This window comes from Lethenteron reissneri, chromosome 59 (assembly GCF_015708825.2).
Source record: "Lethenteron reissneri isolate LAM-NWPU_2019-01 chromosome 59, ASM1570882v1, whole genome shotgun sequence".
In the NCBI taxonomy this organism is placed as follows: Eukaryota; Metazoa; Chordata; class Hyperoartia; order Petromyzontiformes; family Petromyzontidae; genus Lethenteron; species Lethenteron reissneri.
In genome coordinates, this window is record NC_083837.1 from 6800077 (window position 1) to 6827775 (window position 27699).

The window sequence follows — 27699 nt, forward strand, 5'->3', positions numbered from 1 at the left end:
CAAGAGCCGAATGGCTCACAGGGCTATACCTAATAAATGAAACTTCCAAAACCCCACTACCATCCCCTCGGTAGCGCCCTCTACCATTCCCAGAAGGCATTTCATCAACCTTCTTCCAGAAGACATCGACAGTCTTCCAGAAGACCTCAACCATCACCGAGGTCCTAGGTAGAACCTACATTTGGATGACATACAACTACCGTCTTCCAGAAGACGGCAGTCGTGTTTTTTTTAAGACATCCACCGTCTTCCGGAAGACATCCACCGTCTTCCGGAAGACATCCACCGTCTTCCGGAAGACATCCACCGTCTTCCGGAAGACATCCACCGTCTTCCGGAAGACAACCACCGTCTTCCGGAAGACAACCACCGTCTTCCGGAAGACAACCACCGTCTTCCGGAAGACAACCACCGTCTTCCGGAAGACAACCACCGTCTTCCGGAAGACAACCACCGTCTTCCGGAAGACAACCACCGTCTTCCGGAAGACAACCACCGTCTTCCGGAAGACAACCACCGTCTTCCGGAAGACAATCACCGTCTTCCGGAAGACAACCACCGTCTTCCGGAAGACAACCACCGTCTTCCGGAAGACAACCACCGTCTTCCGGAAGACAACCACCGTCTTCCGGAAGACAACCACCGTCTTCCGGAAGACAACCGCTCTGAGTCACGAGGGAAACGTTGACGGGGAGTTGCTTCATTTTTTCGCGCCGATTTTGTTTGACTCGACGGGGCGGCCTTCATCTCGGGACGTCTCGAAGCGAGGAAGCGGGCACCTTTTTGGAGCCATGGCGACGGGCACCAGCGGCTTCTCGTTCGGCGGAGCCGCCTCCACCACCGGCTTCGCTTTTGGCGCCACGGGCGGGTAAAGGCCTACCGCGGGTTGAGGCGCAACTGGGAGGGAGGGTGGGAGGGGGGTAACCGGCCGCGAGACGTCATCGCAATGCGGTTCGGTGGCGGCCATTTTGGTAGAGTAACGCCGCCGTTTTGTTGGATGCAAGTGCCGAGGTGGCGGTGCGCGTCTCGATGACGTCGCGGGGGGGGGGGGGTCGTTGTAGCGGATTGTTACCTACGTAAGATGGACGCCGCGGGTTTCTGCCTTTATGGTTAAAGCAAGCGTGGTCCTTCGATTTAGAATTGTTGTTCGGGTAAAGTCTAACATCGCGAAGTGGCCGAGTGTACATCGCAACACCGAATTTATTGCGCACGTTTCACAGCAATTTGATGTAATTGTAAAAGAGCTGTGCAGGAATTACATACGATCGCCGCCAGAACGGCTTGAACTCGTGGGGTGGGTGTCGGTGTAACGTTAAAAGAACCCGTAGGCAGTGCTGTAGGTAGTGCTGTGTTTAACACAATGAACTCGCAGCACCGCCTTCAATAGCAGTGTAACACCAACAGCAGTGTGACACCAACAGCAGTGTAACAACAGTAGCAATGTAACACCAACAGCAGTGGAATAACAAGAGTAACAACAGTAACAGTGTAACACCAACAGTAACAGTGTAACACCAACAGTGTAACACCAACAGTAACAGTGTAACACCAACAGTGTAACACCAACAGTAACAGTGTAACAGTAACAGTGTAACACCAACAGTAACAGTGTAACACCAACAGTGTAACACCAACAGTAACAGTGTAACACCAACAGTGTAACAGTGTAACACCAACAGTAACAGTGTAACACCAACAGTGTAACACCAACAGTAACAGTGTAACACCAACAGTGTAACACCAACAGTAACAGTGTAACACCAACAGTGTAACACCAACAGTAACAGTGTAACACCAACAGTGTAACACCAACAGTGTAACAGTGTAACACCAACAGCACTGGAACAGCAGTAGCAGTGTAACAAGAATAGCAGTATTCTTGGTTCTTTCGGTAAAGTTAAGTAGAAGGGAAATAATACAAATAAAACATTAAATTCTCACGACGTTTCGGCCACAACGCAGGCAGCCGTCCTCAGGTGAAGAACAGCTGTCGGATAAACAGCCTCCTAATGAACACTGCTAAGCTTCCCTTCTTCGTGACTTTACCGAAATAACCAAGAAGACAAGTATTTCGTGTCTGGCTCTTGAGGGTGAGAAGTGCCCAACTAAATTGCTTGAGACGTTGCAGGCACTTGATCTGCTGTCAGTGTTCCCCAATGTTTTCGTGGCACTTGGGATGTTTCTAACTTTGCCAGTAACAAACTGCCAGGGTGAGCGGACATTTTCCCTTTTAGGCAAAATGAAATTGTCTCTTCTCAACCGAGAAGATGGATTCTGGCTCAGCAATCATTGGAAGGACGTAATAAACCACTTCGGATCTTAACTGATTGTTGTTCACGTTTATGGTGACTTTCAGACCGCAGTCCACTCACTGGCATTAACTGTGTATCTTGTGTTCTCCACAGGGAATGCATTATTTGCTCCGCTGCGGATCTCCTGCCACCGTTTTCCCATTCACATGTTTCATTGCTTCTACATACTATTAACATGCCCTCCCTTTGTTAATGCTACCCCCCCCTCCCTTTGGTGCTGCTGATCCTGCATAATGCATGGGCATAATATGACTTTGAAACCCCCCCCGCCCACCTCCTACGCATGTCCCATGAATATGCTAAATTCCTCTTGATATGCACATTCTTTTGTTAAGGCTCTCTTCTTCTTCCACCTCCAACTCAGCTTATATATAAGCTCCTAGCTTGGCAGTGTCTCATTCTTCACCTGAAGACGGCTGCTTGCGTTGTAGCCGAAACGTCGTGAGAATTATTTGATTTTATTATGTTTTATTTTTATTATTTTATTACTTCCCTTATATGTGACTTTACCGAAAGAACCAAGAAGACAAGTATTTCGTGTCTGGCTCTTGAGGGTGAGAAGTGCCCAACTAAATTGCTTGAGACGTTGCAGGCACTTGATCTGCTGTCAGTGTTCCCCAATGTTTTCGTGGCACTTGGGATGTTTCTAACTTTGCCAGTAACAAACTGCCAGGGTGAGCGGACATTTTCCCTTTTAGGCAAAATAAAAAAATTGCTGCGGAGTAGCATTTGCCAAACACGTCTCAGCTCATTGTCACTTATGTCAATGGAGTCAGACTTTGTCAGACAGCTAGATTTTGACAATCTAGTGGATAATTTGGCGAGGGGGAAGGCAAGAAAGACACCAATATAGGAAAGCGGGGGGAGGGGGGGCCTCCAAAAGATATGTGCCCAGGGGCCTCACGGGACCGTGATCCGGCCCTGCCTCTATACCATGACGTTTCGCAAGAATCCACATCCCTCAATGGATCCGTGATGTAAGTGGGAAATAACTTAACATGGTTGCTGTCATATCACACTCGGGGATGTTGAGTGGAGACATTGTCGAGACTGACGAAACGACTTGACTCCCCCACCTCGTGCACCTCGTGGAAGAGTGACGGAGTGACGAGACGAAATTCACCAGGTCACGATGAGTAGGCAGACCTAAGATACGCTTCAGTCTCATTATTAGAGAGAGAGTGCGGTGCGCTGATGAACCCCAAAGATGGTAATTGGATACACGGTGTATGCCGTCGTCGGCAGTCCCTCGGAGTTCGAGGGTGACATCCGTCAAGGTTTAGTGGTGGTGGCTCTGGAGGTGGCTGAGGAGTCCCAATTCTAGATCTGCAGATCTTTGGGCAATGACTAAAATTAAATCAACATTAAGGCTTGTCCAACGTTGTTCAGGTTGTTGTCTATAAGCCTACTGTATGTATGTTGAACTTCTTTGGCAGCATACCTAGCCAACCGTGCTAATTTGTAGGTGCACCTTATGCAGTATGACCAGGTTAAATATGATTCTGGCCCAGTTAACACGAACTGCTTGTATCCATGGGTTTCTTGTTCATCAATGTGAAACCATGGTCAAATGAATTTCTTTCAAATGTCTCCCTTCGCTTGTAGACAAAAACACACAAACGTACAGTACATATTTAAATGAACGTGGCTTACATTACGTAACAGACGTGAAAAACAATGTCAACCAATATCATGAATGTCCTATATTCTTGTCTGGAAAAATGTGCACCATACCTAGTTGAATCATTAGTCCCCAGACATTGTGTCATTCATAGATTCTGGGTAATGCATAGAGTCTGTTTAGCTTGGGTTAGTTGCTATATTCTGGAACAATCATTCCATTGGGTCAGTTAGTAAGGGTGGCATGGACCTCCTGGGAAGGTGGGGGGTGGTGTGCTGTTAATTTCTCAAACGAAATCATTATTGAGCATTTGTAAAGCCCTCCCTGCCACCCCACGTATGTCCTGTATCTCACCTACTCGACATTCAACATACAGTAGCTCAGCTATATTGTGATAGAGGGGTGGAGCGGTGGTACAGTGGTTGGCACACTGCGCTATGAACCGTGTGACCCGAGTTCGATTTTGAAACACGACTAACATCACTGGAAAATGATAAACGAACCTGTCCTGGATCCCTCCTATTACTGACCAGCACTGAATAATGTGGCCTTGTATGGTCAGACAACACCCCCATAACTGACACAGCATGGGGAGTCTTTCATCCAACAGTGAATTGACAGAGGACTGTAAATTATTACCCACATTTAATTTGTCAACGGACGGAAACAACCACTTCAGTCACAGGTGTCTGAAACCTGGCTTTGAACCCGGCATTTCAAATGGGTGCCGGCTCCACGCTCTGACCTCTGAGCCACCCAGCTGACGCAAAGAAGTAAATTCTTCATGACCCCGAATCGTGACCCCCACATCACGACGTGGATTGGATCATGACACACTCGGCCCCTCTCACCGTTCTGTTGTGCTGTCGCAGGGGTGGCACCACGACGGCTCCTGCAGGCTTCAACTTCGGAGGGCCAGCCACCACAGGCGCTGCTACTACCTCTGTTGCGCCCACCGCCTCACTCTTTGGCACCACGGGCACCTTGGGTGAGTTATTTATTATCACTATTCTCATATACAACACACTATATTAAAACATTAAAAAAATATCCCCTCCCTCCCACCCGTGTTAGGGCAGGGCCGTGGAAGCGGATATCACAGAGCTACCTCTGAGATCGATTAATTTAGGGGTGGCACTTTTCCACCTGCCCTGCCATTGAGAGTAATGTTAGTTCCATGAAAGTAAAATCTATTTGTTTAGCTCTTAGAGCTGGAATTTAGACAAATGAAGCACACAGCCAAATTTAATGCGATGGGGCGTTTGGTTGTAGTCATTGGTGCCCGGGCTCGGACAATATCAAGAGATGAAGCATCTAACTCTTTAGATGCTTCATCTCTTGATATTACACCAATAGCACAATCAGGAGCAAAGTGAGAGGAAATTACTAAAAAAAGATTAACATTAAAAAAGTAAGTATTTTCTCACTGTCGTGATAATTTTGTTGTTGTTTGTGCTCTTTGTTTTGGTGCCATACGTTAATTTGTTTATTCTTTTTGAATTTGCTTGGTAAGTAGGGTTTTCATTTGCTTTGCAGTGGCTGTATGTGGGATTTGGTCCTTATAGAAAATTAATGTACAGCATTATGGAATGCTATGAGCATGAATGAGACTATAAAATATAAGTATTATAATGGCCTCGGCATGGTTATTGATGACTGCACCCAAACAATAATGTAGTGTTTCACTTAATGATTTATTCTGGCTCCTGAGAATGGAACATTTAGGTCTGATTAACATGTGACAAACATTCTTTACAGGCGATACAAATGCATGCTCCTAGTGTGGATAACAATCCATATTAAAGTGGATTAAAACAGTATGTCTGTGACTTTGTCTTCTGGAACTATTCTCTGACACAGGATGGTGCACCAGTAGTTCTGTAAGTTTCAAATGCAAATATCTTAGTCCAGTGTCATGGCACCAATAGCATAGTTGGAGTATAATTGCGTACAACGTTTAAGAGGAATTGATTACAGCATTTGAAGATAACGTATTTAACTACAGAAGCTGTAATTGACAAATATCAAGGCACTTTTTTCAGTTTGATTTGAAATGGTGGGGACCGATTATTTTTTTCGAACAATTTAACGATTTTATAATCCCCTGATGTGTGTCAATGTTTCTGTTGTTCATGAACACTTGCCTTATAAACCTGAATCTCATTTTGGTTCCAACATATGCTGTGTAGAACACATTGTTAATTTAAGTGATTTCCAATTCCATGTTCACTCATGAACTGGTTAAACAATTCAAGGCCTGTCTGAAAAGATCTTGAAACTTAAGCTTTCCTGAATAACTGAAAATATAATTATGATTACGGGACGTTTTACTTAAAATACACATTTGTCTGAAAGTACATGTCCATGAGTGTATGCATGAGACGTAATACCCAATCTATAACACTGCCTCTGGCGTGGACTTCGTTATTACACTGTACCACGCGGGGGCCTGCACAGCCAGAAGGCTCCGATGGAAATTTAAAGTGATTTAGCATCGCCAAGTAATGGCGAGAACGAATTACGAATGGGTCCACCGTGCAAAATTCAGTGGATGCGAAAAGCACAAGGGCCCCAATAATTGAATTATGCAGAGCCTACGTTGGAAAAGAGGCAATTAATCTGAATGGCCTCGGACCCTGTTAAAATTAAGACTTGAATAATTGATGATGTACACGGCATGTCACGTCTTGACCTTCACCAAGTTCATTTGCTGACCTGAATGCGTTGCTGTTGCTTTGGTCTGATTTGGCAGGGCTGGGCAGGCCAGCAGGTTCTGCCACTTTGTTTGCCATGCCGATGACAAGCAATAGCTCCATGGGGGGTCTTTCCCAGGGCACCTTCACTGCCACCACCAGCGCTCCCACAACAGGTAACGATGACGCGGTATGCACTTAGGGTAGTCATTGTTCGTCTCCGGATTCGTTGAATTGTCACAATTCGTCGTCACGTTTTTTTTTTTACATTTTTGTGTTTGGCTGTCACCTGATGAGGCTGGTTGTAATTACCGCCGAAACGTCACGGTACTCGAATTGTAAATGTTGTAGTGGGTTTACTCTAACACACAACCGGTGTGCTGAAGTAGTAACTAATTGTCATGTTTGGTTTACTTGGCAAACCTTACTAATTGGCTGTGTCGGTAGTGGCGGTTCTAACGACACATTCATATTTACGCGGTCTAACCCAAAAAAACCTTTCGTAGATTGTGGTGTTTGTAGCGGCCTCTATTGGCCAAAGAGATTATGTAAAATCATGGATGACATGCATTGAAGAAAAACATGGATTCTTCCACACGCATGTCTGTTGAGCTTAAGAACCCACATTAATTCAGGATGCTTCCTTACATCGCTGGTATGCACCCGTCACTGCACACACAACACTTCGTCGTGGCGGTGCGGTGGTTAGGGTGCGCGTAAATGTACAATTGTATGATTTTTTTTTCCATCCAAAGGCTTACTGGGAGCTAGCGGAGGACTCTCATTAAACCTTGGAGGAACCACAGCCACCACCACAGCGGCCGCTGGTGGCCTGAGGCTCGGAGGAAACATGTTCTCTTCAGCGGTGGGAGGCTCCCTGTTTGCAGGGACCAGCACAGCAAACACTGGTCAGTGTTGGTTCGGTTGCAGTGGTACTTCTAAGGTTGCTGCTGTGGTGTAATGTTTACCATACCGGGGAGCTCGCCAGTTCTTTCTGCTGGCGCGGTAGTTGAGGCAACGGGAAAGTTTCTTCAAAATCCAGCGGGACAGATGTGTACGCCCACAGACGATTGGCAGGTTGTGTGTGATGGGGTAAAGTGTGGGTATCCGGTTTTTCCCTCCACATTTAGAAACATGCGTTTTAGAGTGCTTGCCTACTATAAATTCCCACGTGATAAGCCGCTTCGTTGATCTTTCGTTTGTGATCAAGTCACTTCTGAAAAAGAGCTGTGTAGCTCAGTGGGCCTTAACTGGTAAAATAAAATAAAACGTTTACTCCCACATCTAAGATGTAAGGCCAGCCGTGCACTTGGTGCTGAAGAGCTCCCTCTAGTGGAGGCCCTTCTGTTGCAGTATCGTAAACGGGCAATTGCCGGGCTGCACTTTTAACCTCGCTGTGGTAATTATTATTGGATTGTTCACAACTCGGTGAGACACGCTCTCCGGAGACGTTTTAATTGTGTTACTTAAGTACTGGCCACACCACCATGTGCCATTTTAGCCTTAACAGGTACTCGCGAGCAGCACTTGTCCTACAGTATGTTAAGGCTATACGGGGGATCTTTGTGTTTTAACTGAAGGCACGGGCCTGAACTTGGGAGGCACAGCCGCTGGCCAGGGAATGCTCGGCCTCGGGGGCGGCGGTGCAACCATGGGGCTCGGAGGGACGGGCTTGGGGCTCGGAGGGACGGCTACGGGGCTCGGAGGGACGGCTACGGGGCTTGGAGGTGTCGGCACAGCGCTCGGAGGAACAGCCACGGGGCTTGGTGGGATTGGCACGGGCCTTGGAGGAGCGGGCTCCGGGCTGGTAGGTGTGACCGGGACGGGACTTGGTGGAATCGGCTCGGGGCTTGGTGGGATCGGCGCGGGACTCGGGGGTATGGGCACTGCGCTTGGTGGAATGGTTGCCGCCGGCACCAACGTGCCGGTCAGCAAGGGGCTCGGAGGCGTGGATTTCACCAGCTCCTCTGACAAAAAAGGTAAAGTTTGCATCGCTCTTTTTGCTGAACTTTGTTCAGTCGTGGTTGATATGATTGAACGCTCGTGTGCATAGCGCACTGGTTTCTTCCCGCATGAAGCAGCATGCTCCTTGTTTGTAAAGCCATTGGCAAAGGTTGTTCTGCATAAATAAATTAAATTTATTAGTTTATACCTTTTTTGCATATTTATATGTTTTTCGCATGTGTCTTAATATCTGCGTGTGATTTTGAAATACATCACTCACTACCTTCATAATTAGAACTGCTTTAAAACAAAATGTCTGGTATGCTAAATATTTGGGTAGTGACCCTTGTTAAGAGCAAAGAGAGGGGACATTCAGATACAATGTTCACATATCATATGAGCAGCTAACCGCTATTAAGTGACTAACTAAGCTTTAAACAAAGTAAATAAGTGGACTATATATCTCCATATATCTGTTTCTCCATTTAAAATTTTAGGTATCTTTTTTTTACACATCTCGTCAACCAAACGGCCTTCTGGAGTGTAGAATCTCAGGAGAATTTGTCCATTAACAAGCAGCATTGGTTTGTTCATACAATAATAACCGGTCCAGGGTTTGGACCGGTTTGCCTGTCAATGAACCGAAGCTGCTGAGAATATGCACTATTTTTTAGGATTCGGGAGGTCATCATTTGTTGAATGTTTTTGAATGAAGTGTTACATTCCTAGCAACTACAGCTATCGGATCTTTCCCCAAGTAATTGTGAACATCCATGTCTTCCCCCTCACGTATCAAAACACATTGCTTAACTATTAGCAAACCAGCTAATCTGTGAATTGTCTTTTTGTCCTCTAGACGACAGACTGTCTGCTGGCGGGGGCCCAGGGTGAGTGCATTAAATGCATGAGGGGCGATCTCTGACCCCCAACATCCTTTGGCTTGGTGCCCGTGTCAAAGCACTGTGCCAAAAACCACTCTTGAGATCCTGGATTCTAGTCCAGGCAGCCACTTGCGTTTAAGCCAAGTTCTCAAGCGCAATGAATACCACGACAAGCTGCCCAGCGAGGCCATTAAGGGAGCCTTCAATTTATTTCATGAGATTTGACAGTCCAAATAAATGTGCCGATTTAAACATGGGCGTAATAGACTAAATTACCTGCAATGTGTCAGACCTCAGAAGCTAAGATGGGCTGAGTGGATCATGCTTGGATGGGTGACTGCCATGCAGAGAGCCTGTGTGGGGCTACATCGTGGGCAGCAGAGGGCAGTGCAGCAAAACGCGCTGGCGGGAAGGCCCCTCGTGGCAGTGGATGGACAAAAGTGCCGTACTTGTGCAAGTACGAGCACTGTAACAAATTATCGGCGCTGGTAGAAATTGAAGCTACGGATAATGAAAGTGATTTTGAACCACGTGGGTTTTCTCTCAATACCATCTTCTCCACTGTGATGGCTGGCAGAAAAAGCACCCAGGTGACAGTGACCGACTTGATTTGTTTTGCCGTACTTGTGCAAGTACGAGTAATGTCACAAATTATAGTCGCTCGTAGAAATTGAATCTACAGATGATGAATGTGATTGTTAACCACGTGGGTTTGCCCTCAATAGCATCTTCTTCACGGTGATGGCTGGGAGAATCAGCACCCAGGTAACAAAGTGACTGACTTGATGTTTTTGCTTCTATTTGTTTAAGGGACAGCAAGACACTGAAGTCCCAGGTTCTGCCACCTGAGATCTGCAAAGACGTTGAAAATTTCCAGTGAGTTTTGCTTTACTCCTCATGTTAAATGTACGTTATTTGTCTTGTTTACAAGCGGGCGATCACCATTTGACAGGGATTTCTACTAATTTCGGGGAGATGGGTGTGTGGACAAATAAAAATGTTTAATATGAGACCAGGTGGCTTAGCGGTCAGAGGACGAAGCTGGCACTGCTGAGATCCTGGGTTCATATCTGGGATTCAACCATCTTCGATTAAATGGAATTAATTCGTGTAGCGAGTCTACGGTCGCATGTCTAATCGATACAGGGGTGACCTGAACTCCAAACGTACGGCATATGCAAATTCAATAAAAACAGCGGTTCGTACGCACGAGAATGGATGCACGTGTTGCGAGCTCACGAATCGATATTAAGCAATGAATCGATGATGCGACATTCCACCCCTACGAGCCACCTTCTGACAGCGCCTCTTAAAAACAAGTTGGGAAAATTGCTGCATAGCTTGAGAAAGGTTTTGCAACGTGTGTTTGTCTTCGAAAGTTTTTCATCCGTTGTGCAGAAACCGGCGCGTAGTTTTTGGCAGAATGCTTTTTCATATTTGCAAATATAAATTTTTTTGCTCTAGTTTGTGTCTCCAATATTTTGGCAACTCATTAATAAATTTGGCCAGTTTTCTATAGATGAAGTCCTTAACAGCAACGCAACCAGGCTTAATGCCTTGGTTGGAAAACGTTAAACCCTTCCATCCTGCCCACCTAGCAACCATTACACCGCAAGAACAACAACTTCTTCAGCTTTTCCCAATGTCCCCCCTGTACCACCTTCCACCCGTTGCTCCGGCTCGCAGGAAGTTCGTTAAGGATCAGCGGCAGGTGCAGGAGGAGATCGGCCGCAGCTCCTCCAAGGTGATGCTGCGGGTGCAGGAGGAGACCAAGGCTCTGCGGCAGATGCTGTCGCTTGTGGCTGCTGGGCTCCAGCGCAGCACGCTCGCGGTCGACAAGCTGAGAGCAGAGGCTGCCCAGGTAAGGAAAGAAGCAATGTTCCCAGCCCCTTGAGCTAGGAGAGATTAAAATCCTGAGTTTTATAAATAGTGCGTGCAAGGAGGGTGGATGGGTGGGCCCTTGACCTGACCTGTAGAGCAGGGCTGAATGGATGATGGGGCAGTGATTGGTTATGCTCACTCAGTTGAGCATACTCAAGTTAGACCTATTGAGTGCTGCCAACAGTAAGGAGACTTGGGCAGGGTGTGTCGTGAGAAGGGATGATGGCCGGTAGTAGAGGTTAACGATGGAATGGCAACCTAAACTCCACTTTTATTTTACCAGGTAAGGCCCACTGAGCTATATAGCTCTTTTTAGAAGCAACTTGGCCAGAAATGATAGCTCAACTAAGTGGCTTATCACGCATGTTGATTCTAAATGTGTATGGGAAAAAACAGATATACAAGCATCATAGTCTGGATCAAACCCACGACCTCCTGTATACCAGGCAAGGTAGTTAACATCCCGTGATCTTTAGCCGTGATCAATCCATTAGAACATCCACTGTGGAAATGGAGCGATTAAAATCAGTTCATGTACAAGTGCTAGATGGATTGTTGCTCCGCGAGAGATGGCGGCGACTTGCAGTGTTCTCCATCCAGCGGTGGATTGATCACGGCTAAAGATAAAATGAGTATAACTTCGAGTTTTTTTTTACTGTATTGTAAGTGTAAGAATCGATACAAGTTGGTGCATTGTTCTCAAAGCTACATATTTCCTGCCGGCAGTGCTGATGATTTACACGCGTTCGTTAACTTGCGTGCGCACTGCAGGAGCTGAAGAACGTGGAGATAGCGGTGCGCACGCGAGAGACGCCAGATGGCTTGCAGCACGAGAACACGGCGCCCACCGAGTGAGCCATGCCCTTCATTATCGGTGTCCGTCAGTTTTGCTTTGCAAGTGCTTATTCACGTTTATTCATTAGTTCCCTCTGTCCGTAATGATGGTGGGGCACAATATCCGTCAACGGGATCCTCTTGTGAACGAAACTTGGGTGTGAAAGTTGGGGACTTTCCCAGGCCACTTTTGCAAATGGGGCCTATCCTGGTTTTTTTTTGGAGCACTCAGCTGTTTTAGCAAATTCAATGTGAGACCATGTAAAAACCTGACTAAAAAACTTGGGAGACACGATAGTACCAGCGAGGAAAATCCTTTTCTTTGCTGGTTTTTATTTCCACGTTTTTGACAAACCGTGTGATCAATGTGTGCCAGTTTTCTATAGGGTAACTCTCTAACAGCAACACAACTTTATACCAAACTAGCTTTACTACCCGGCTTCGCCCGGGACTTGGATTCTTGTCTTGGATAATACACAGCCGACGCGGAGGGTTTGGGGGGGGGGATACGTGACGTCAGCAGGAACACTGCGTGACGCAGCCGCATGCAGGTGACATCACATATGTGATATCACATATGTGACGTCACCGCTCACTTGCCGTGCAAAATATATCCATTATTGCGCCCCCCTCCTCCAAAAAACTTTTTGCATTGTGTACAGTCTGGAAGCTACCCACATGCCAAATTTTAAATTTGTTGCATGTCGGGATGTACGCTGAACATTTCGAACAGACACACGTATTCACAAATGTCCCTTTTATATATAGATAAAATATTGTTTCACATTAGATCAATCATATTACAGACGGACAGAGCAATGCATTTTCGCTCCAAACCTTGGCTTGTTTAGCATTAAAAATGACAAGAGAATGACCTTGTGGTTGAGTAACCGGCTGTGGCGGTATTGTTGGGTCTCCTCCCTGTCTTGCCGCTCAGGTATTTCCGCCGCTTGGCCGAGCAGTTCGAGGTGCAGATGCAGCTGTACAGGCGGCAGATCGAGGAAATGGAGAACCACATCACCTCCCAGGCCACCAGCGCGCACATGACACCACAAGGTGCGTATTGCGTCTTATATCGACGAGGCTCGATTATTGAAACTCACTACTCTAAGCAATGTCTGGAAAAAACATTACTGAGCTGCAGCAGAATTCTCTGGCACGTGTCGTGACGGGTACGGCAAGATCCGACCGTGTCCGTCCAGTGTTCGCCGAGCTGCATTAGCCTCGATTGCCGAGTGAACACGTTATGAGGTCGCACTCATTACTACACAAATTGCTTGGCACAAATGAACCACAATACTTTTCTGACCTCGTCAAGGAGCATAAACCGGAATGCAAACTACGGTTTTGCTCGCAGCGGCTGTTGGCGAGTGGATCTATGCACTTTTAAATAATCGAGATTGAAAAACTCAATTTCTTTAGAACTACTTTTTTGTGCTTAGTTTGTTGTCCTTCCCCTGCACCTGTGATTAGCACGGCTGGCTACTTACGGTGCGAAAGAAGTTCAACATAAATACATCTGTACCGGAGGCCCGGCGAGGGATCACTTGGAGGGATATGACCACGTAGAGACATCGAGCCAGCACTGCCGAGGGGCCTGGGTCTGATCTTGGGTTGTTAATCGATTGTAAATGCATCCATTTTTGTCATTGTTTACAGAATAAATTTATCAATTTGAAAAGTCATGGAATAGATTATCTTGTTCTGTGCCGTCGAAGATCACTCAATCTTTTCATGTTTTTTGGCATACGTTGAATCTTTCTCAAAACATCGAACGTTCCACAATTTTATTTCAATCTGCCATATCGTTAATTCCTTAATATCGGATGATACCTTTTTGGCACCCTGTGCTTCATAAATGTTATCCCAAATAAGGTGAAATGGTGATTGTATTTGCTAGACTTTTGTTATCGTCTCTATTTAAAAAAATGCAAGGATGACAAACGCCCTCATCCCGCTGAATGCTCGACAGATACGAGGCCCGTGCTGCAGAATGCTCTTGTGCCGTATTTACACGTCGCGGGCCTTTGCATTATTGAAGTGAAGCCGACTCGAAGTTCGTGACAAACGTACGCCTCGTCATTTACCCAGCCTGTCTGTATATCGTACGTCCTGCAGACCTGTCGCTGGCCATGCAGAGGTTGTACGAGACGTTCATCGCGCTCGCCGCGCACTTGCAGACCGTTCACGAGACTGTCAAGGTGAGAACGTATCTTCGCTGCCTCTGAACGAGCGGTGACGCATCCGCCTCCAAACCCAGGCCACCACCGCCTAACCCTATAATGGTATAGTTGACATCATCGGTGTCCACATTTTAGTGCTCCACTGCTTCAGTCCTCGGCCGGTAGTGGACATTCCAGGTTAAACTATTTTTTATTTTACCAAGTAAGGCCCACTGAGCTATTTAAAGCTCATTTTCAAAAGCGACCTGACCTCAAACGATAGCCCAACAAAGCGGCTTATTGGATGGAAATTTATAGCAGCCAAATACTCTCAACGCATGTATCTAAATGTGGAGGGAAAAACCTGAGGACCCGGAGAAAAATCCACACAATCACGGGGAGAACATGCAAACTCCAAATATACAGGCGTCGGGGTCGGGATCGAACCCACGACCTGTATGACAGGCGAGGTAGTTAACCTTTCTCAACCGCATCCACTGCATAAACCATGCCAGGTGCAGATACCTAATACACAAATGGGAAATGAAACTCTCCAATGTGTGACTAGTCAACCAGAACAGACCGCACAATGTATGACGACGCAATGCCCGATCCACAAATATGGAGACATTACAGCGATACATTCTGCTGCTCCTGACGCGGTTATCTGGGCTTGACCACTTGAATGTAAAATGTTAGTTCTTGCTCTGCGTCTGCATCAGCCATAGAAAAGAAGAAGATTGCTGTGGTGGAGACCAGTGTCTCTTGCCCAGGAATATAATCGATCGTTGTTTGCTGCCTTCTGACTGCGCACTGCTGAGATCTTCCCCTGTTCACATCCAAGCTGAAGCCTTTTCTCTTTTGCCCATGACTCTCCCTATGAACTGTCTTCATTTGCACTTCCACCACAATGTCCTCTCAACTCCCTGTCTGGCCAAAAGCAAACTTCATCTCTTTCCATGCTCTCAAAACGTATCGTCAGCTCTGAGCCAATCCGCAACCGAATGAAAGCGTCGCCAAGCCATTCATCGTCGAGCGATCTAACAATCCAATTGGCACCTGCGCACGAGCTCATTTAATCGCTCCATCTCCACGGTGGATATCCTTTCGGGCGTATTCCGTCCCTTGGCTGCTACCCGGTCGTTCTTCTCGACCTTGTTGGAGCGGTGGCCACGTGCGGTAACCGGGAACTCACCCAAGAGGTCGTCAACCACGGAGGTGGAGACGTTCAGGTGGTATCTCGCAAGACGCTGGGGAGGCGGAAAAGTCTTGGGGGATGTCGAGTTCTTCATTCAGCAGCGGATTGATCATGGCTATGGAGGCGATGTGCTAAAGTAGTAACTGATTGGTACGCTGTGTGTACGTCACAAACCTTACTGATTGGCCATGTCGGGTGGCGATGGGTTAACGACGCATTCATATTCTCCGTGATCTAACCAAAAAATTACTTTTATTGCCATGGTGTTAAAAGGGACCGAGCACTTCCATTTTACCCAGTGCTAATGACTTGTCGCGATCTCGCGAATGCAGAGGCAAAAGGAGCAGTACCTGAGCTTCCGCAAAACGTACCACGGGGACGACACGGACGTGTTTGAGGCCCACCGCATGGCCAGCAAGCGCGTGCGCGACGGCCCCGTGCCTGGGCCGGGCCTCACCACGGGCCCCGCGCCCTTCGGCAGCCTCCCCAACGCCGCCGCCGTCGCCATGGCAGCCACGCTCACGCAGCAGCAGCAACAGCAGCAGCAGCACCAGCACCTGGGGACAGCAGCAGCGGCGGCAGCAGCAGGTTTCTATAGTGCGATTTTTTTCTACGTTTGCATTCCACTAGCGTTTTACGATGCGATTTGCTTTGTATTTATTACGCGTGTGTCATCATGTATGTATGCATGTATGAGATTAGTAGAGCACTGTTATTCGTGTAATTTTTACAGCATGAAGGCAGTCAGAAATGGGCTATGTTGATGCCATGTAAGCTCCACAGAGCGTTTCCTACTTGAGCCTACGGCCGAACTGGCGACCAGTTAGTGACAAATCCAGGCCAGTGGCCGGCAGTGAGTTTCACAAAGAAGTTAAGCAGCGCTGTCGCTGGATAGTGCCTGGATGGATGACCGCCAATCAATAACACCGGTCGAGGTTTTTTTGGGTGAGATTGCGTAGATATAAATGTCGTTAAACCTGCCACCACTCGACAAAGCCAATTAGTGAGGTTTGTCACATAATCAAAACATGCCAATTAGTTACTAGTTGAATTGTTATTGTAAATTAGAATTACTCTCCAACACACGGTGTGCTGCGCTAATAACTAATTGGCATGTGTTGATTACGTGACAAACCTCACTAATTGGCTGTTGGGTGGTAGCGGTTTTAATGACATTTATATCTCTGCGATCTCACCCAAAAAAAACCTCTTGTGGATAATATTGGTGGGAAAGGCTACATGTTAAAACAATACAGGTGTTGTATACTACTGTGGGGCTACATTGTTAGCTGTGCATACAATTCGCAGATGTGACAAATGTTCCCAACCTTTAGGCCACACTGACGAGAATCGTAAAGTATTGTCAAATATCCATAATGGAGGTGTTTCGTTACAAGTTCAGCACACCGGTGTGTTGGAGAGTACATCCACAACATTTATAATTGGAGCACGACATTTCACTGGTAATTACAACCAGTTTCATCAGGTGTCGGATAACATTGGTCGTGAAAGCCTCCGTGTTAAACTATGGTCAAATAACACGCATAGCATGGGCAGACTCTCATTTGGTGGTGGATTTGACCAAAGGGCTGTGCCTTAACCCTTTCCCCGTTGGCAGATGTCTGGAAGTTGCAGGTTGGGTGTCCCGTTCACCCGCTGAATCTCAGAACGCGCGAGCGGCTCTGCGTTAATTTTATTTCGAGAGGCGTAGTAGCAGCGCCGTTGTTTTTAAAGACATTGCACTCACCGCAGAGAACCGTTGCAACACGACCGCACTCTGATAGGTGGCTTTAAACTGTGCCACACACCCTCCCGCATAGTCTTGTGGGAGCCTCCATACCGAAAAAATACTTTTATTTCAGTTTTTCCTCCGGTGTCGTTTTGATGATGATTCACACACGTACATCATTGGAACGGGGAAATGGTTGACACTGTTTGAGAGATAAAGGCCCAAGAATATGAAGGTGTGAAGGTTAATGAGATTGCTGGTGTGTTTCTGCCGTTTCTGCCACAGGGTCCCAGGGCTCGCTAGGTCTGGGCATAGCTCCCTCGCTCGGTACTGGCCTCTCAGGGGGCCTCGCCTCATCCCTGGGAGGTACCCAAATGCTCACTCTGCCCTTTGGGTCGTACTCGTCTAAGGTGCCCATCGCCTGATGCTCTGGTCTATGAGCCTTTCAAGTGTTCGAGTTACATTCGCGGCCCCGTTGACGTTTATTTATCCACTCTGGAACCTTCGCGACGAGCTGATTTCATTGCTTCAATTTCCTCGGCAGACGTTCCTTGGACTGCCACTCCCGTCCCTATTTTTGGTTTTCTTGGCCGTCCCTTCTCACAATGTGCCCTCCCCAAATTTACATCACAAGGACGGCAATTCTTTTGCACTATTACAATTTATTTATAAAATAAAGAATATTAAAACTCACACGAGTGCATTCAATTTTCTTTTACTTTTTAGAGCATTTTGCATGCATAATTGGAATGGATAGGAACAGTAGGAAACCCAATAAATGAAATAGGTGATTGTATTTGACATGCTTGGGATATGAGGATAATATGGGCTTGTTAGCTAGGACCTTTGAAGGGACACCAGTACTGAGACCGGATGCTTTAGCTGTGAGGTGAGATCTGCGAGCAGAACATTTTACGATTTTTTGGTGATACTGCGTGAGCCATGGTGCACAAAGCACAAAACGACGCTAAACTCAACACATTTTGTCAAGAGCACTGCCTGAAATAGGAAGAAAAAAAATCTAGACAACGTTTTTGGGCAACAACCCTAGAAGAACTATTGCCTGAACAGTTGCCTATCATATAGATATCTGGGGCCGTTGCCCTAAATGTTGCCTATTATAATTTGATGTACATCAAATTGGGCCTTATGAAACAGTTTGTCAGAGCCGTAGATAAGGAGTCGGCAGCCTTCAAGTACCTTCAACATTTCTTCCCTAAGCTGTCTGAGGCAAAGGTCAAAGCCGGTGTCTTCGTCGGAACACAGATGAAGAAGATCCTGGAGTGCAATGAATTCCCCAAGAAGCTCACTAGTCGAGAGAAAGCGGCTTGGAACCGCTTTGTCGCAGTGGTTCGTGGCTTCCTGAGCAATCACAAGGTCGAAAACTATGTGGAGGTGGTTGAGACTCTGGTGAAGAATTATGGCACAATGGGCTGTATGATGTCCCTCAAAGTCCATATCCTTGATGCTCATCTTGATACATTCAAGGAGAACATGGGAGCGTCTTCGGTGGAGCAAGGCGAGCGCTTCCACCAGGATAATACTGGACTTTGAATGCCGCTACCAAGGACAGTATAACGAGAACATGATGGGAGACGACATTTGGGGGCTGATTCGTGAAAGTAGTTTACAGTATAACACTGTGTAACAAAAAATATGTTTTTTGTTCCTGGGTAGTAAGTGCTATTTTCAATTTGCATATACCTCAAAAGTACAGAAATGGCTATTATTCCCCACAAACTTTGCTTTTGTTACGACACAAAAGCAAAGTTATTAATCCACTCCATTAATAACACTGTGTAACAAATGTATTCATTTTTTGTTCCTGGGTAGTAAGTGTTATTTCCGAATTGCTTATGCCTCAGGTACAGAAAATGGCTATTATTCCCCACAAACTTTGCTTTTGTGACCAGGACAGTGATATTTTGAAATGTACCTATATTAAATGAGAAAATGTGTGCATCATGAGACCTCCTTTGCCAGTATTATATTATAATAGGGTTTTCCCCTTTCTGGCAATAAAACAGGTGTTAAGATGTTTAAACACCAATCTGAAACCTTTGCAAGGAATCATTCTGCATTAACACATATACTTGTGGTGCATGTGCATGTTCACACGATAGTGCCAAGTACAAGAAAGGTGAACAAATCACCCAAACACATACAAATAAACCATCCCCATCCTGACTTAAAGCTTTCGTGACTGCAGGAATTCATATTCTTTGGGTCTTTCGGTAAAGTCACGTGACTTTACCGAAAGACCCAAAGAATATGCATCCCCATCCTATCAGGCAAAGCCCACTGAGTTATTAACTTATTTTTCAGAAGAAACCTGGCCACAATTGAGATAGCTCAACAAAGTGGCCCATGATTTGGACATTGCACAAAAATAATGTAAATAATCTCAATGCATGTTTCTAAATGTGGAGGGGAAATTCCGAGGACCCGGAGAAAAAATCCACATGACCACGGGGAGAAAATGCAAATTCCAAAAATACAGGCTTCATAGTCGGCAAAACGGCAGCAAATTAAAGTGTGCAAACAAAACAGCAAAAAAAAATCTCGTTTGAAAAATGCGCATTAAAGTAGTTAATTATAAATCTTTACAAGCATCATTACAAGTTGGGAATACAATAATGAAAAACAACTGCGAGAGCAAGCGTGTTTGAGGAAGGGTGTATCTGCCATGGGCCACAATACAAACTTTTTGTAAGATTCTGGACTATAATATTTTATTCCATTACGGCCTAGCCTTTGTAGACTGAGCCTGCGTGTGGCGCATGGTGCTGGGTCGCCCCCACGCGTGCACGCGCTCACTCGCGCACACACACATAGAGAGAGCGCCTTCTGTCTCACGCCATCGCTGTGCTTGCTGTGCTCCGTGTGTGGGGTGGGCAGGCTCTACGTTTGGAGGGGGCTCGGGTTTCGCCTCCGGCTCCTCCTTCAACTCGGGCTTCAGCTTTGGCGCTGCCAACAAGCCGTCCGGCAGTCTGAGCGCAGGCAAACATTTTCGTTGTTTGTTCTTCGTGTACAGCGACCGTTGAGATTCTGGGTGCTTCGGAAGCATAGTGAATGCCACCCTCTAGACATTTATTACCTTTTTTCTACTGCACGGGCCACGCCGAGCCAGGTCGATTTTCTAATGCAGTAAGCGCCGAGCCATGCCATTAACGTTGCCACGCTGTGACCGAATTGAGACGCATGTCAGCGACGCGGTTGAAGCCGTGTTCGAGTTGAATGCCGATTGACGGTACACGCAACGAATGCGTCGTTAGCCCCATCCCTGACCCTGCTTGGCCTCCGAGCCAGATGCAGACAGACGTCTTGTGAGGTCAGCGTATCGGCGGTGAGGTTCTGACTTTTTGCGGCAAACGACCATTGGAAAACCACCCATACTGTGAGAGCCTTGCGCTAGTTCAGCATGGGTGAGCCAGTGGAAAAAGCGGCATCACTTTCTGTAATACAGCACAATCTGGATTTCTAACAAGTTTAAATTGGAGGAGGCTGGGTTGGCACAGAGGTCAAGAGCAGTGAGCTGGCAACACACTGAGATCTTGGTTTCTCATTCAGGCAGCTGCCTGTGATTACACCAGGTTCTGCAGTGTAGTAGTGAGTTGGATGGTCTTAGGCAGGACACACCAATGTCTGCACAAAATTTCATCTCATTAAATTTGGTTGTGCACTTAAATTTGGCTAAATTTCCAGCTCTGGCAGAGCATTGTGGGGAATTAATTGTCCCCTTCTGTGCGGCACAGAGGTCACTTTGGAGCATCTGTGTGCCATTCCCTAAACACAAATGATTGCACTGCTCTCCCCGAATGGATTTTTTCGTGTCGTGATATGAAGCAGATATGGATTTTTTTTTTAAACACGAACAGCATAAAAACAAGCATAAAATTGGTGTTTCAAGATGCTTATAGATGGCGGGCTCAGTGGGGCGGTCAGAGGACTGAGCCGGCACCCTCTAATCAGTTCTAGACCGCACGAGCATGGATTGGAGGTAACGAGCGATGTCCCCCGCAAATAGGTTGATTGGTGGCTTTACCCAGGCCCCTTTCGCGAATGAGACTTCCCCTGGTCTCACGTGAGTTCTCGCCTGATCAAACAAAAACTTGACTTGCCCAGTGAGCTCATTAGGGCCTCTGACCTGCTGAACTTCTAAGGCCTTGCAGTCTCCATCATTGGGAAAGAGATGCCCCTGCTGACGTGCAATCATTACCGAGCGTGTAATGATTCATTTTTAAAATGGATTATTATGCTCACGATACATAAATTCATGCGTGTAAGAACCAACTATTTAATTATGTGCAAGTTGTAGTTAAATGTTAAATTTAGGCTGATTGGTCTCAATGAGACACTCTCAAAAGTATAGTCAATTTTGTTTCATTATTTGGATGATAACAATAGAATGTTATTGGCATAAATTGTACATAATTGATTCTCGTGCCGTTCTGTGCACGTATCATGCACGTAATAATTGATGAATCGTTCTCTACTTAAATACCGACAACGCTACACCACCGGCTTGCTGTGCTCGGTGGATTATTTGGCCCGCAGCAATTCACCGCAAATCCTTAGGTGTTGCTTAGTGCCGCGCCTGCCGCAACACGAATCGCAACTCAAAAGACCCACACTTTTTTCCCCTAGTTTGGAGATAAAAAATATATATAAAATAATCCTGGCCTACTACACCTGGTCCAGATGCCTGCTTATTGTGACCAAACCAGTATTGGGATTCCATGTGGCTTGCGAGACTCCACCATGGCAGCGCGCTAGCCTCGTTCACAGGACACGGGAGATTATATTTTTACGCTGGGCGTAAGTGGTGGACGCACACTTGTTATCCAGTGCTTTGAAAGCAGCGTTGTTTCGGTGGATCACAGATAGGCAAATAACTATGCATCGAATCGTCAAATTAAAATCGATTCCTGTGCTCGTGATGCACACATCACGTGTCTGAAACGGATATTTATGATGTATAAAAATGAAATGCATTTTGAATGTTACACTCGGGCTAGAGGAGCGAACAAAACTTTCTAAAGGAGACAAAATTCTGGAAACGGCACAATTAGGACAGTAAAATAAAAAATGATGTTCTTGATATTAATTGCAACCTCATATCACGGGAGATTATTGGTTCGTTGGCGGTTGAATAATTGGACACCGAATTACAGATTTGGAACTCCTAAATCCATAGGTTGCAATTTCGCCAGGAGTTGGTAGCACAGCAAGTAGATTAGATAACCCATCTGTGTAGACCTTCCTTTACATCCCCTCTTCTGTCTGGGTTTTCTCCGGTTACTCCAGTTTCTTCTCACACGCAAACACTCCCTAAGAAGGCAATTGGCCAAACGTTCCAATGCAGGACCATCTTCAAAAGAAGATCTGAGGCTTTTCTGGATAAATAAATGATGTCATTATAATAACCTAAATAATTTGCATTTAAATAATATAATGAATGTGGTCAGTTTTTGTCATAGCATGATCTGTACACAACAAAATTGTTGCCAGATAAGGATTTGCATTTAAAGGCCACTTAAATTCCTCAGCAACTCAAGCTCCTTACATTTCATCTCATCGCAATCATTTGAATGCCCGACTATGGTTTATCCCTGGGGACCCCTGGTGACAGCTGCCCCTATGCGGCACAAGGTGAACGCAGCACCGTCCTGCAAGTGGATATCACTGTGCCAGTAGGGGGCCATGCTGGTACGTGCTTTTTCCGTTTGAGGTATTTCAAGATTATTCAAATTTGCACCTTGACACCAGCACTCGCTTGGCCTACTTATTTTCATTCAACATGACGGGATATTTAACGTTCACTGTCAAGAAAACCACATTTTTTGGTAAACCCCTTCCTGAAACCTCTGCAAGTTGCAAGGTGGTGGTTGTCCTATTCACCGCTGAATCTTGGAACGCGCACACGGTTGGCGTTAGTTTCATTTAGAGAGGCATCGTAGCTGCGCTGTTTTTAAAGACATTGTACTCGCGGCAGAGAAACATATTGACACGACACACTCGATGATAGCTGCCGCCAAAACTGCCACGCGCCCTCCGGCATGGCCGTGTGGGAGCATCAGTACCGATAGTTATTTTAGTTAAGTGCTTCTGATGACGTACATGTACGTCATCGGACTGGGAAAGGGTTAATACACCAACGGTATTAACCAGGGCACCTGCAGGGTTTTAACCAGGGCAGCTGCAGGGTTTGAACCGCAAGCCTCTGCAACAAGCTACAAACGTACGAGCTCTCGGTCGTTTCACCGCCATCGGATAGCACTTTATTTTCAGATTAGGCATTTCACTGCACTGACTTAAAATGTAACATTTCCTCACGTGAAAATGTGTCAGGCGCATCATCCAGCACTTGAACAACATTATCCCTGGCACCTGCTGCCGCATGCACAGGTTCTACACAAAAAGGAGCATTGCAGGCACATTTCTGGTGTCCTTGGGCATCTGTCCCAGATGCAGTAAGTAGGACCCTATCAACTCGGTGTCCACTTTCATTCTCTGCGCGACATACAGCAGCACATTAAACCATTTTCCATAGACAATACGGACAGCATTAATAAAACAACACAATGTATCCCTGTGTTATACAATCTTGTGCTTTCTGGCACCACATTTCTGCACCCTGATCTCTTGTTTTGAAAATCTTTAATAGTTACTGCAGGTATCTCTTACAAAATTACCTCCTTGTCTGATTAGGCTGTCGGTGAAACTTATGGCCGCTAGACGGAACTGCGGAAGTGCGCTACTTTTCCCGGGTTATTTGTACAGCCTGCCATTCGACTAAGCGTTGTGAAGCCATTTATACCGCTGTGTGGACAGAGGCGAGGAGGGAGGGTTTAATACACGTGCACCTTTGTTTCAACTGCGGGGGGCAACAAGTAGATCGCATCGCAAGTCAAGTGTTGCTCACCGCAGCTACACCATAGCGCAAGTGCACGCAGTTATATGCAAAGAATATTGTAAGTGTGGCCAGCGATACTTTGGTGGGATCTCCTGAAAGGTGTGGACCACAGTCTCGGACCTCACGCGGCACGTGTAATGGAATCCCCCCCACCCTTGTGGCGGCAGGCTTTGCTGGCACAGCAGGAGGGAGTTCCACCTCCGGGTTCAGCTTCAGCAACCCGGGACTCAACCCGTCAGCTGGGCTCACCTTCGGCGTCTCGTCCACGCCTGGCCTGGGTCTGGCCAACGTCTCCCAGCCGCTGCAGCTCAAGAAGCCACCACCGGGGAACAAGCGCGGGAAGAAGTGAAAGGACGGCCGACGGGGGCCGGCGGTTCTGTTTGTGGAGCCCATCGGCAGCGGGTGGTGGGCAGAGCGACCGGGGTGAAATGGAAGAAGCGAAGGGGGTGATGAGAAAGGGGTTTGGGACTGGCAATCGATGCAGTGACGTAACAATTCTTAGATTGTCCCGAATCCACAATGTTAAGTTAAAAAGTGTCTCCCTAAGCGAGCAAGCGAGCAAGCATTGGGGGCTTGGTGACCCTGACCCGATGGAGGAAATTCAGCATTGTCATTGTGGGGACCCGTCCCTCCATAGGACAACTGCTGTGGACTTTGCCACATCGAGATACTTGTTTTTTTCCACCTTTTGGGGATGGTGTGCCAAGTCGACCTCATTGGGGTTCGAATGGATGTTCTTCTGGTTGGGGCAGATGCTCTGACCACAGCGCCACCTGGCCGGATTGACCCTTGCCAACGACACAAAAGAAAATTGACCACGTGTTGTGCTAGTTGCTGAAGCGCAACTTTCCATTGGTCTGATTTTTAAGTTGGGGAAATAAGAGCTGAAATGTATTCTGTAAAGAGCCCAAAGTGCCCGTCATCAATCGTAAGCATACTTTTAAGCCCATTTGCCCCAAGTCACTCGCACAACACTCATTACCTCATATGTAAAATAGAGAAACCCGAAAGTTTCCGATAAACTCGCCGAGTTCCAGGGCTGGAAATTGTAGCATTTCATTGTCTCGGTGACTGAAAAACTAAACATTATTATAGCTTACTTCTTTTTTCTCCCCCTCAATTTTAACTTGGCACTAAGCTATACATTTTGCAACAGGGTAGGAAGGTGAATTGCTGGGGAGGGGTGATTGGTGCATTGGGGTTGGAGGGTTGTTGAGTGAGTGGAGTGCAGATGTCGCATTACCACAACTGTTGAGATGTGAAGCTGGCCCGGAAAAGTTGCTAGGCCCACATTCCCATGGCAGTCTTGCCGAGGCGAAGTCAGTCCCCCTACCACACCGTTTGGCTCTCATTTTAAAAAGTAAAGCTTTACTCGGCTTCCCAGTTCAGTCTCCAGACTGTGTCGTTGCCATCGTGCCGTGAGAGGGAGAAGCCGTGAAGAAAACTTAACTTTTTTTTTCAGGGGACTTTTCCCAAATAGCAATATTTTATATACAAAATAATAGAAAATTACAACAAAAATACTTTTGGTTTGGAACATTGTACTCTAAAGCAAGCGTGCATGAAACTGTAAAGCAATGTTATAATAGTATCCCTCTGGCCACAGAGAGAAAGGAGGCAAGGAAGAGGCAGAGAGGATGCACCGGGTAACAGAGCGCTGCCCGGCTATGGAAGCATTGGACAATACTCTATGACTGTTGCAGAAACAGCCCGGCATGGCTTTGGGTATGTTGCACATTGGTCGTGGAAACGGAGCACACATTGTGTAGGGGTAGAGCACAGGGCAGCAGGTGGAAGGTGGTTAGATGATTAGAATGGAGTAAGTCAGGAGGGGGAAAGAGAAACTAAACACATCTCTTATTTTACCAGGCTCGGCCTGCTGAGCTATATAGGAGCTCTTTTTCACGAGTGACTTGACCACAAATGACAGCCCGGCCGAGTGGCTTATCACGTGGAAATCTAGAGCAGCCAAATACTGCAAACGCATGTTTCCACAAATGTGGAGGGTGGAAACCGGACGACCCGGATAAAAATACACAGGGACAACACACAAACTCCAAATATATAGCAGGCGTCCGGGGTCAGGGTCGAACTCACGACATCCTGTATATTCGGTGGGGTAGTAAATATCTCGCCACCGTGGCACCCACCCGGCAAGTGGCTGTCACTGGAATGGGTGGCAGCTTCGTCTCGTGCTTAGCAGCACGAAATGAGACCCGTTGATAATTTCCAAGAGGATATATTTTAACTATCGTTGAACGTGTGTGTGTACGCGTGTGGTGGTGTTGTTCTGGGAGTAGTGGAATGTGAAAGTTGTCTGATTTGCCGAGGTGAAGGCTGCATAGGCTTTTCAACCTCTCAGTGACGGGTACTGTGAAGTTGCTATGCAGTATGAATGTTGTCTAAAATAAAAGTGGCTTCTTTGCGCAAGACAGACCGAGTCTCAAGATGCCTTTTTTCAGGTGGGATCCTGCATGGAGGCGTTTGACCATTTATACTGAGTTTATGTTCACGTGGGAGGAAACCTGATCCTGATGAAAATCCACGAACGAGAGGGGATGACGCCGCACAGATGGGACCCCGAACTCATTTGCTGTACAGTGGTCTCTCGGCGAACGATATTAATTAGTTCGCCGAAAACCATCGTTAACTTAGACGATCGTTAATCGAATATAGGAAATAGATGTGCAAGGGCTTTATTTGTTCCAAGACGATCGGAAGTTGACTTTTTTCCACCCTAAAAACATAGTTTATAATATTTAAACACGCAATTATAAATTAACATATGAACATTAAAGTATTCATAATAGAAACATGGGTAAATAATGAGAAGAGCATACAAAGGTGCATAAGTAGAGCATTGCATTGCTTAGGCTAAGACAATGCCTTAAGGGGTTGATGGAGAAGTTGGGTTGGGAGAAAATAGTTTTCATCACTTGTCTTCACATTCATTTTAGGGGCCATTGTTAGTGATCTTATGTTTTAAGTAAAAAAAAAAGTCTTCAAGGGCATCGTTTTCATAAGCAACGCACCATCAAACACTGAAAAGCTGTCAGCCAGTTGCTCTCAAAACGCTCATAAAATGGCGTTGATGATTGGCTCAGGTTTGCTGCCAAGTCTGCTTAAGGAGCACTCCGATTGGCCAGAATTGGTGTGTCCGCGTGATATCATAAACATCGAAAATGTATCAGGAACAATGGGGGAACCCTATGGGAGGCGGATTGTGAATCCAAATACGGTAAACCGAGGGACCACCCAACAGATTTAGGATTTTTTTTCTAATTCCTTCACGATCTTGCCTCCCAAAGTTCTAGATTGCAGGGCACCATAACCACTATTTGGCCCCAGAGTAAAACTTGCTAACTTCAGATGGGGTGCCATAGTGGCGAGATGTTAACTACCTCGCCTGGTATACAGGTCATAGGTTTAATCCCAACCCTGGTGCCTGCTGTATATTTGGAGTTTGTATTTTCTTCCTGTGGTTGCAATGGATTTTTTCTCCAGGTCCTTTGGTTTTTCCCTCCACAT

The 27699-nt window shown here is 46.4% G+C and overlaps 1 protein-coding gene across 5 annotated transcripts; it reads left to right on the plus strand.

Moving 5' to 3' along the window:
* The first annotated feature begins 635 nt into the window (after positions 1 to 635).
* On the plus strand, positions 636 to 26605 carry LOC133357795 (nucleoporin p58/p45-like). Of its 5 annotated transcripts, none has more exons than XM_061575921.1 (15): positions 636 to 868; positions 4806 to 4921; positions 6686 to 6802; positions 7382 to 7534; positions 8207 to 8605; positions 9427 to 9457; positions 10262 to 10327; positions 11138 to 11312; positions 12104 to 12183; positions 13104 to 13222; positions 14285 to 14367; positions 15859 to 16123; positions 17541 to 17621; positions 20154 to 20255; positions 24339 to 26605. In XM_061575921.1, exons 1-15 carry the CDS (start codon positions 792 to 794, stop codon positions 24518 to 24520), a joined length of 2046 nt encoding a protein of 681 aa, XP_061431905.1. In that variant the 5' UTR covers positions 636 to 791; the 3' UTR covers positions 24521 to 26605. The 5 variants fall into 5 exon arrangements, with proteins under 5 accessions (XP_061431905.1, XP_061431906.1, XP_061431908.1 ...); XM_061575922.1 differs by having other exon boundaries at positions 15859 to 16114; XM_061575924.1 differs by lacking the exon at positions 20154 to 20255 and having other exon boundaries at positions 637 to 868.
* The last annotated feature ends 1094 nt before the right edge of the window (positions 26606 to 27699 follow it).

Coding starts and splice junctions, on each gene's coding strand:
- LOC133357795 (XM_061575921.1), top strand. CDS start 792: ATGGCGACGGGCACCAGCGGCTTCTCGTTCGGCGGAGCCGCCTCCACC. Junction 8,606..9,426: donor CAGCTCCTCTGACAAAAAAG/GTAAAGTTTGCA, acceptor TTTGTCCTCTAG/ACGACAGACTGTCTGCTGGC. Junction 9,458..10,261: donor TCTGCTGGCGGGGGCCCAGG/GTGAGTGCATTA, acceptor TATTTGTTTAAG/GGACAGCAAGACACTGAAGT.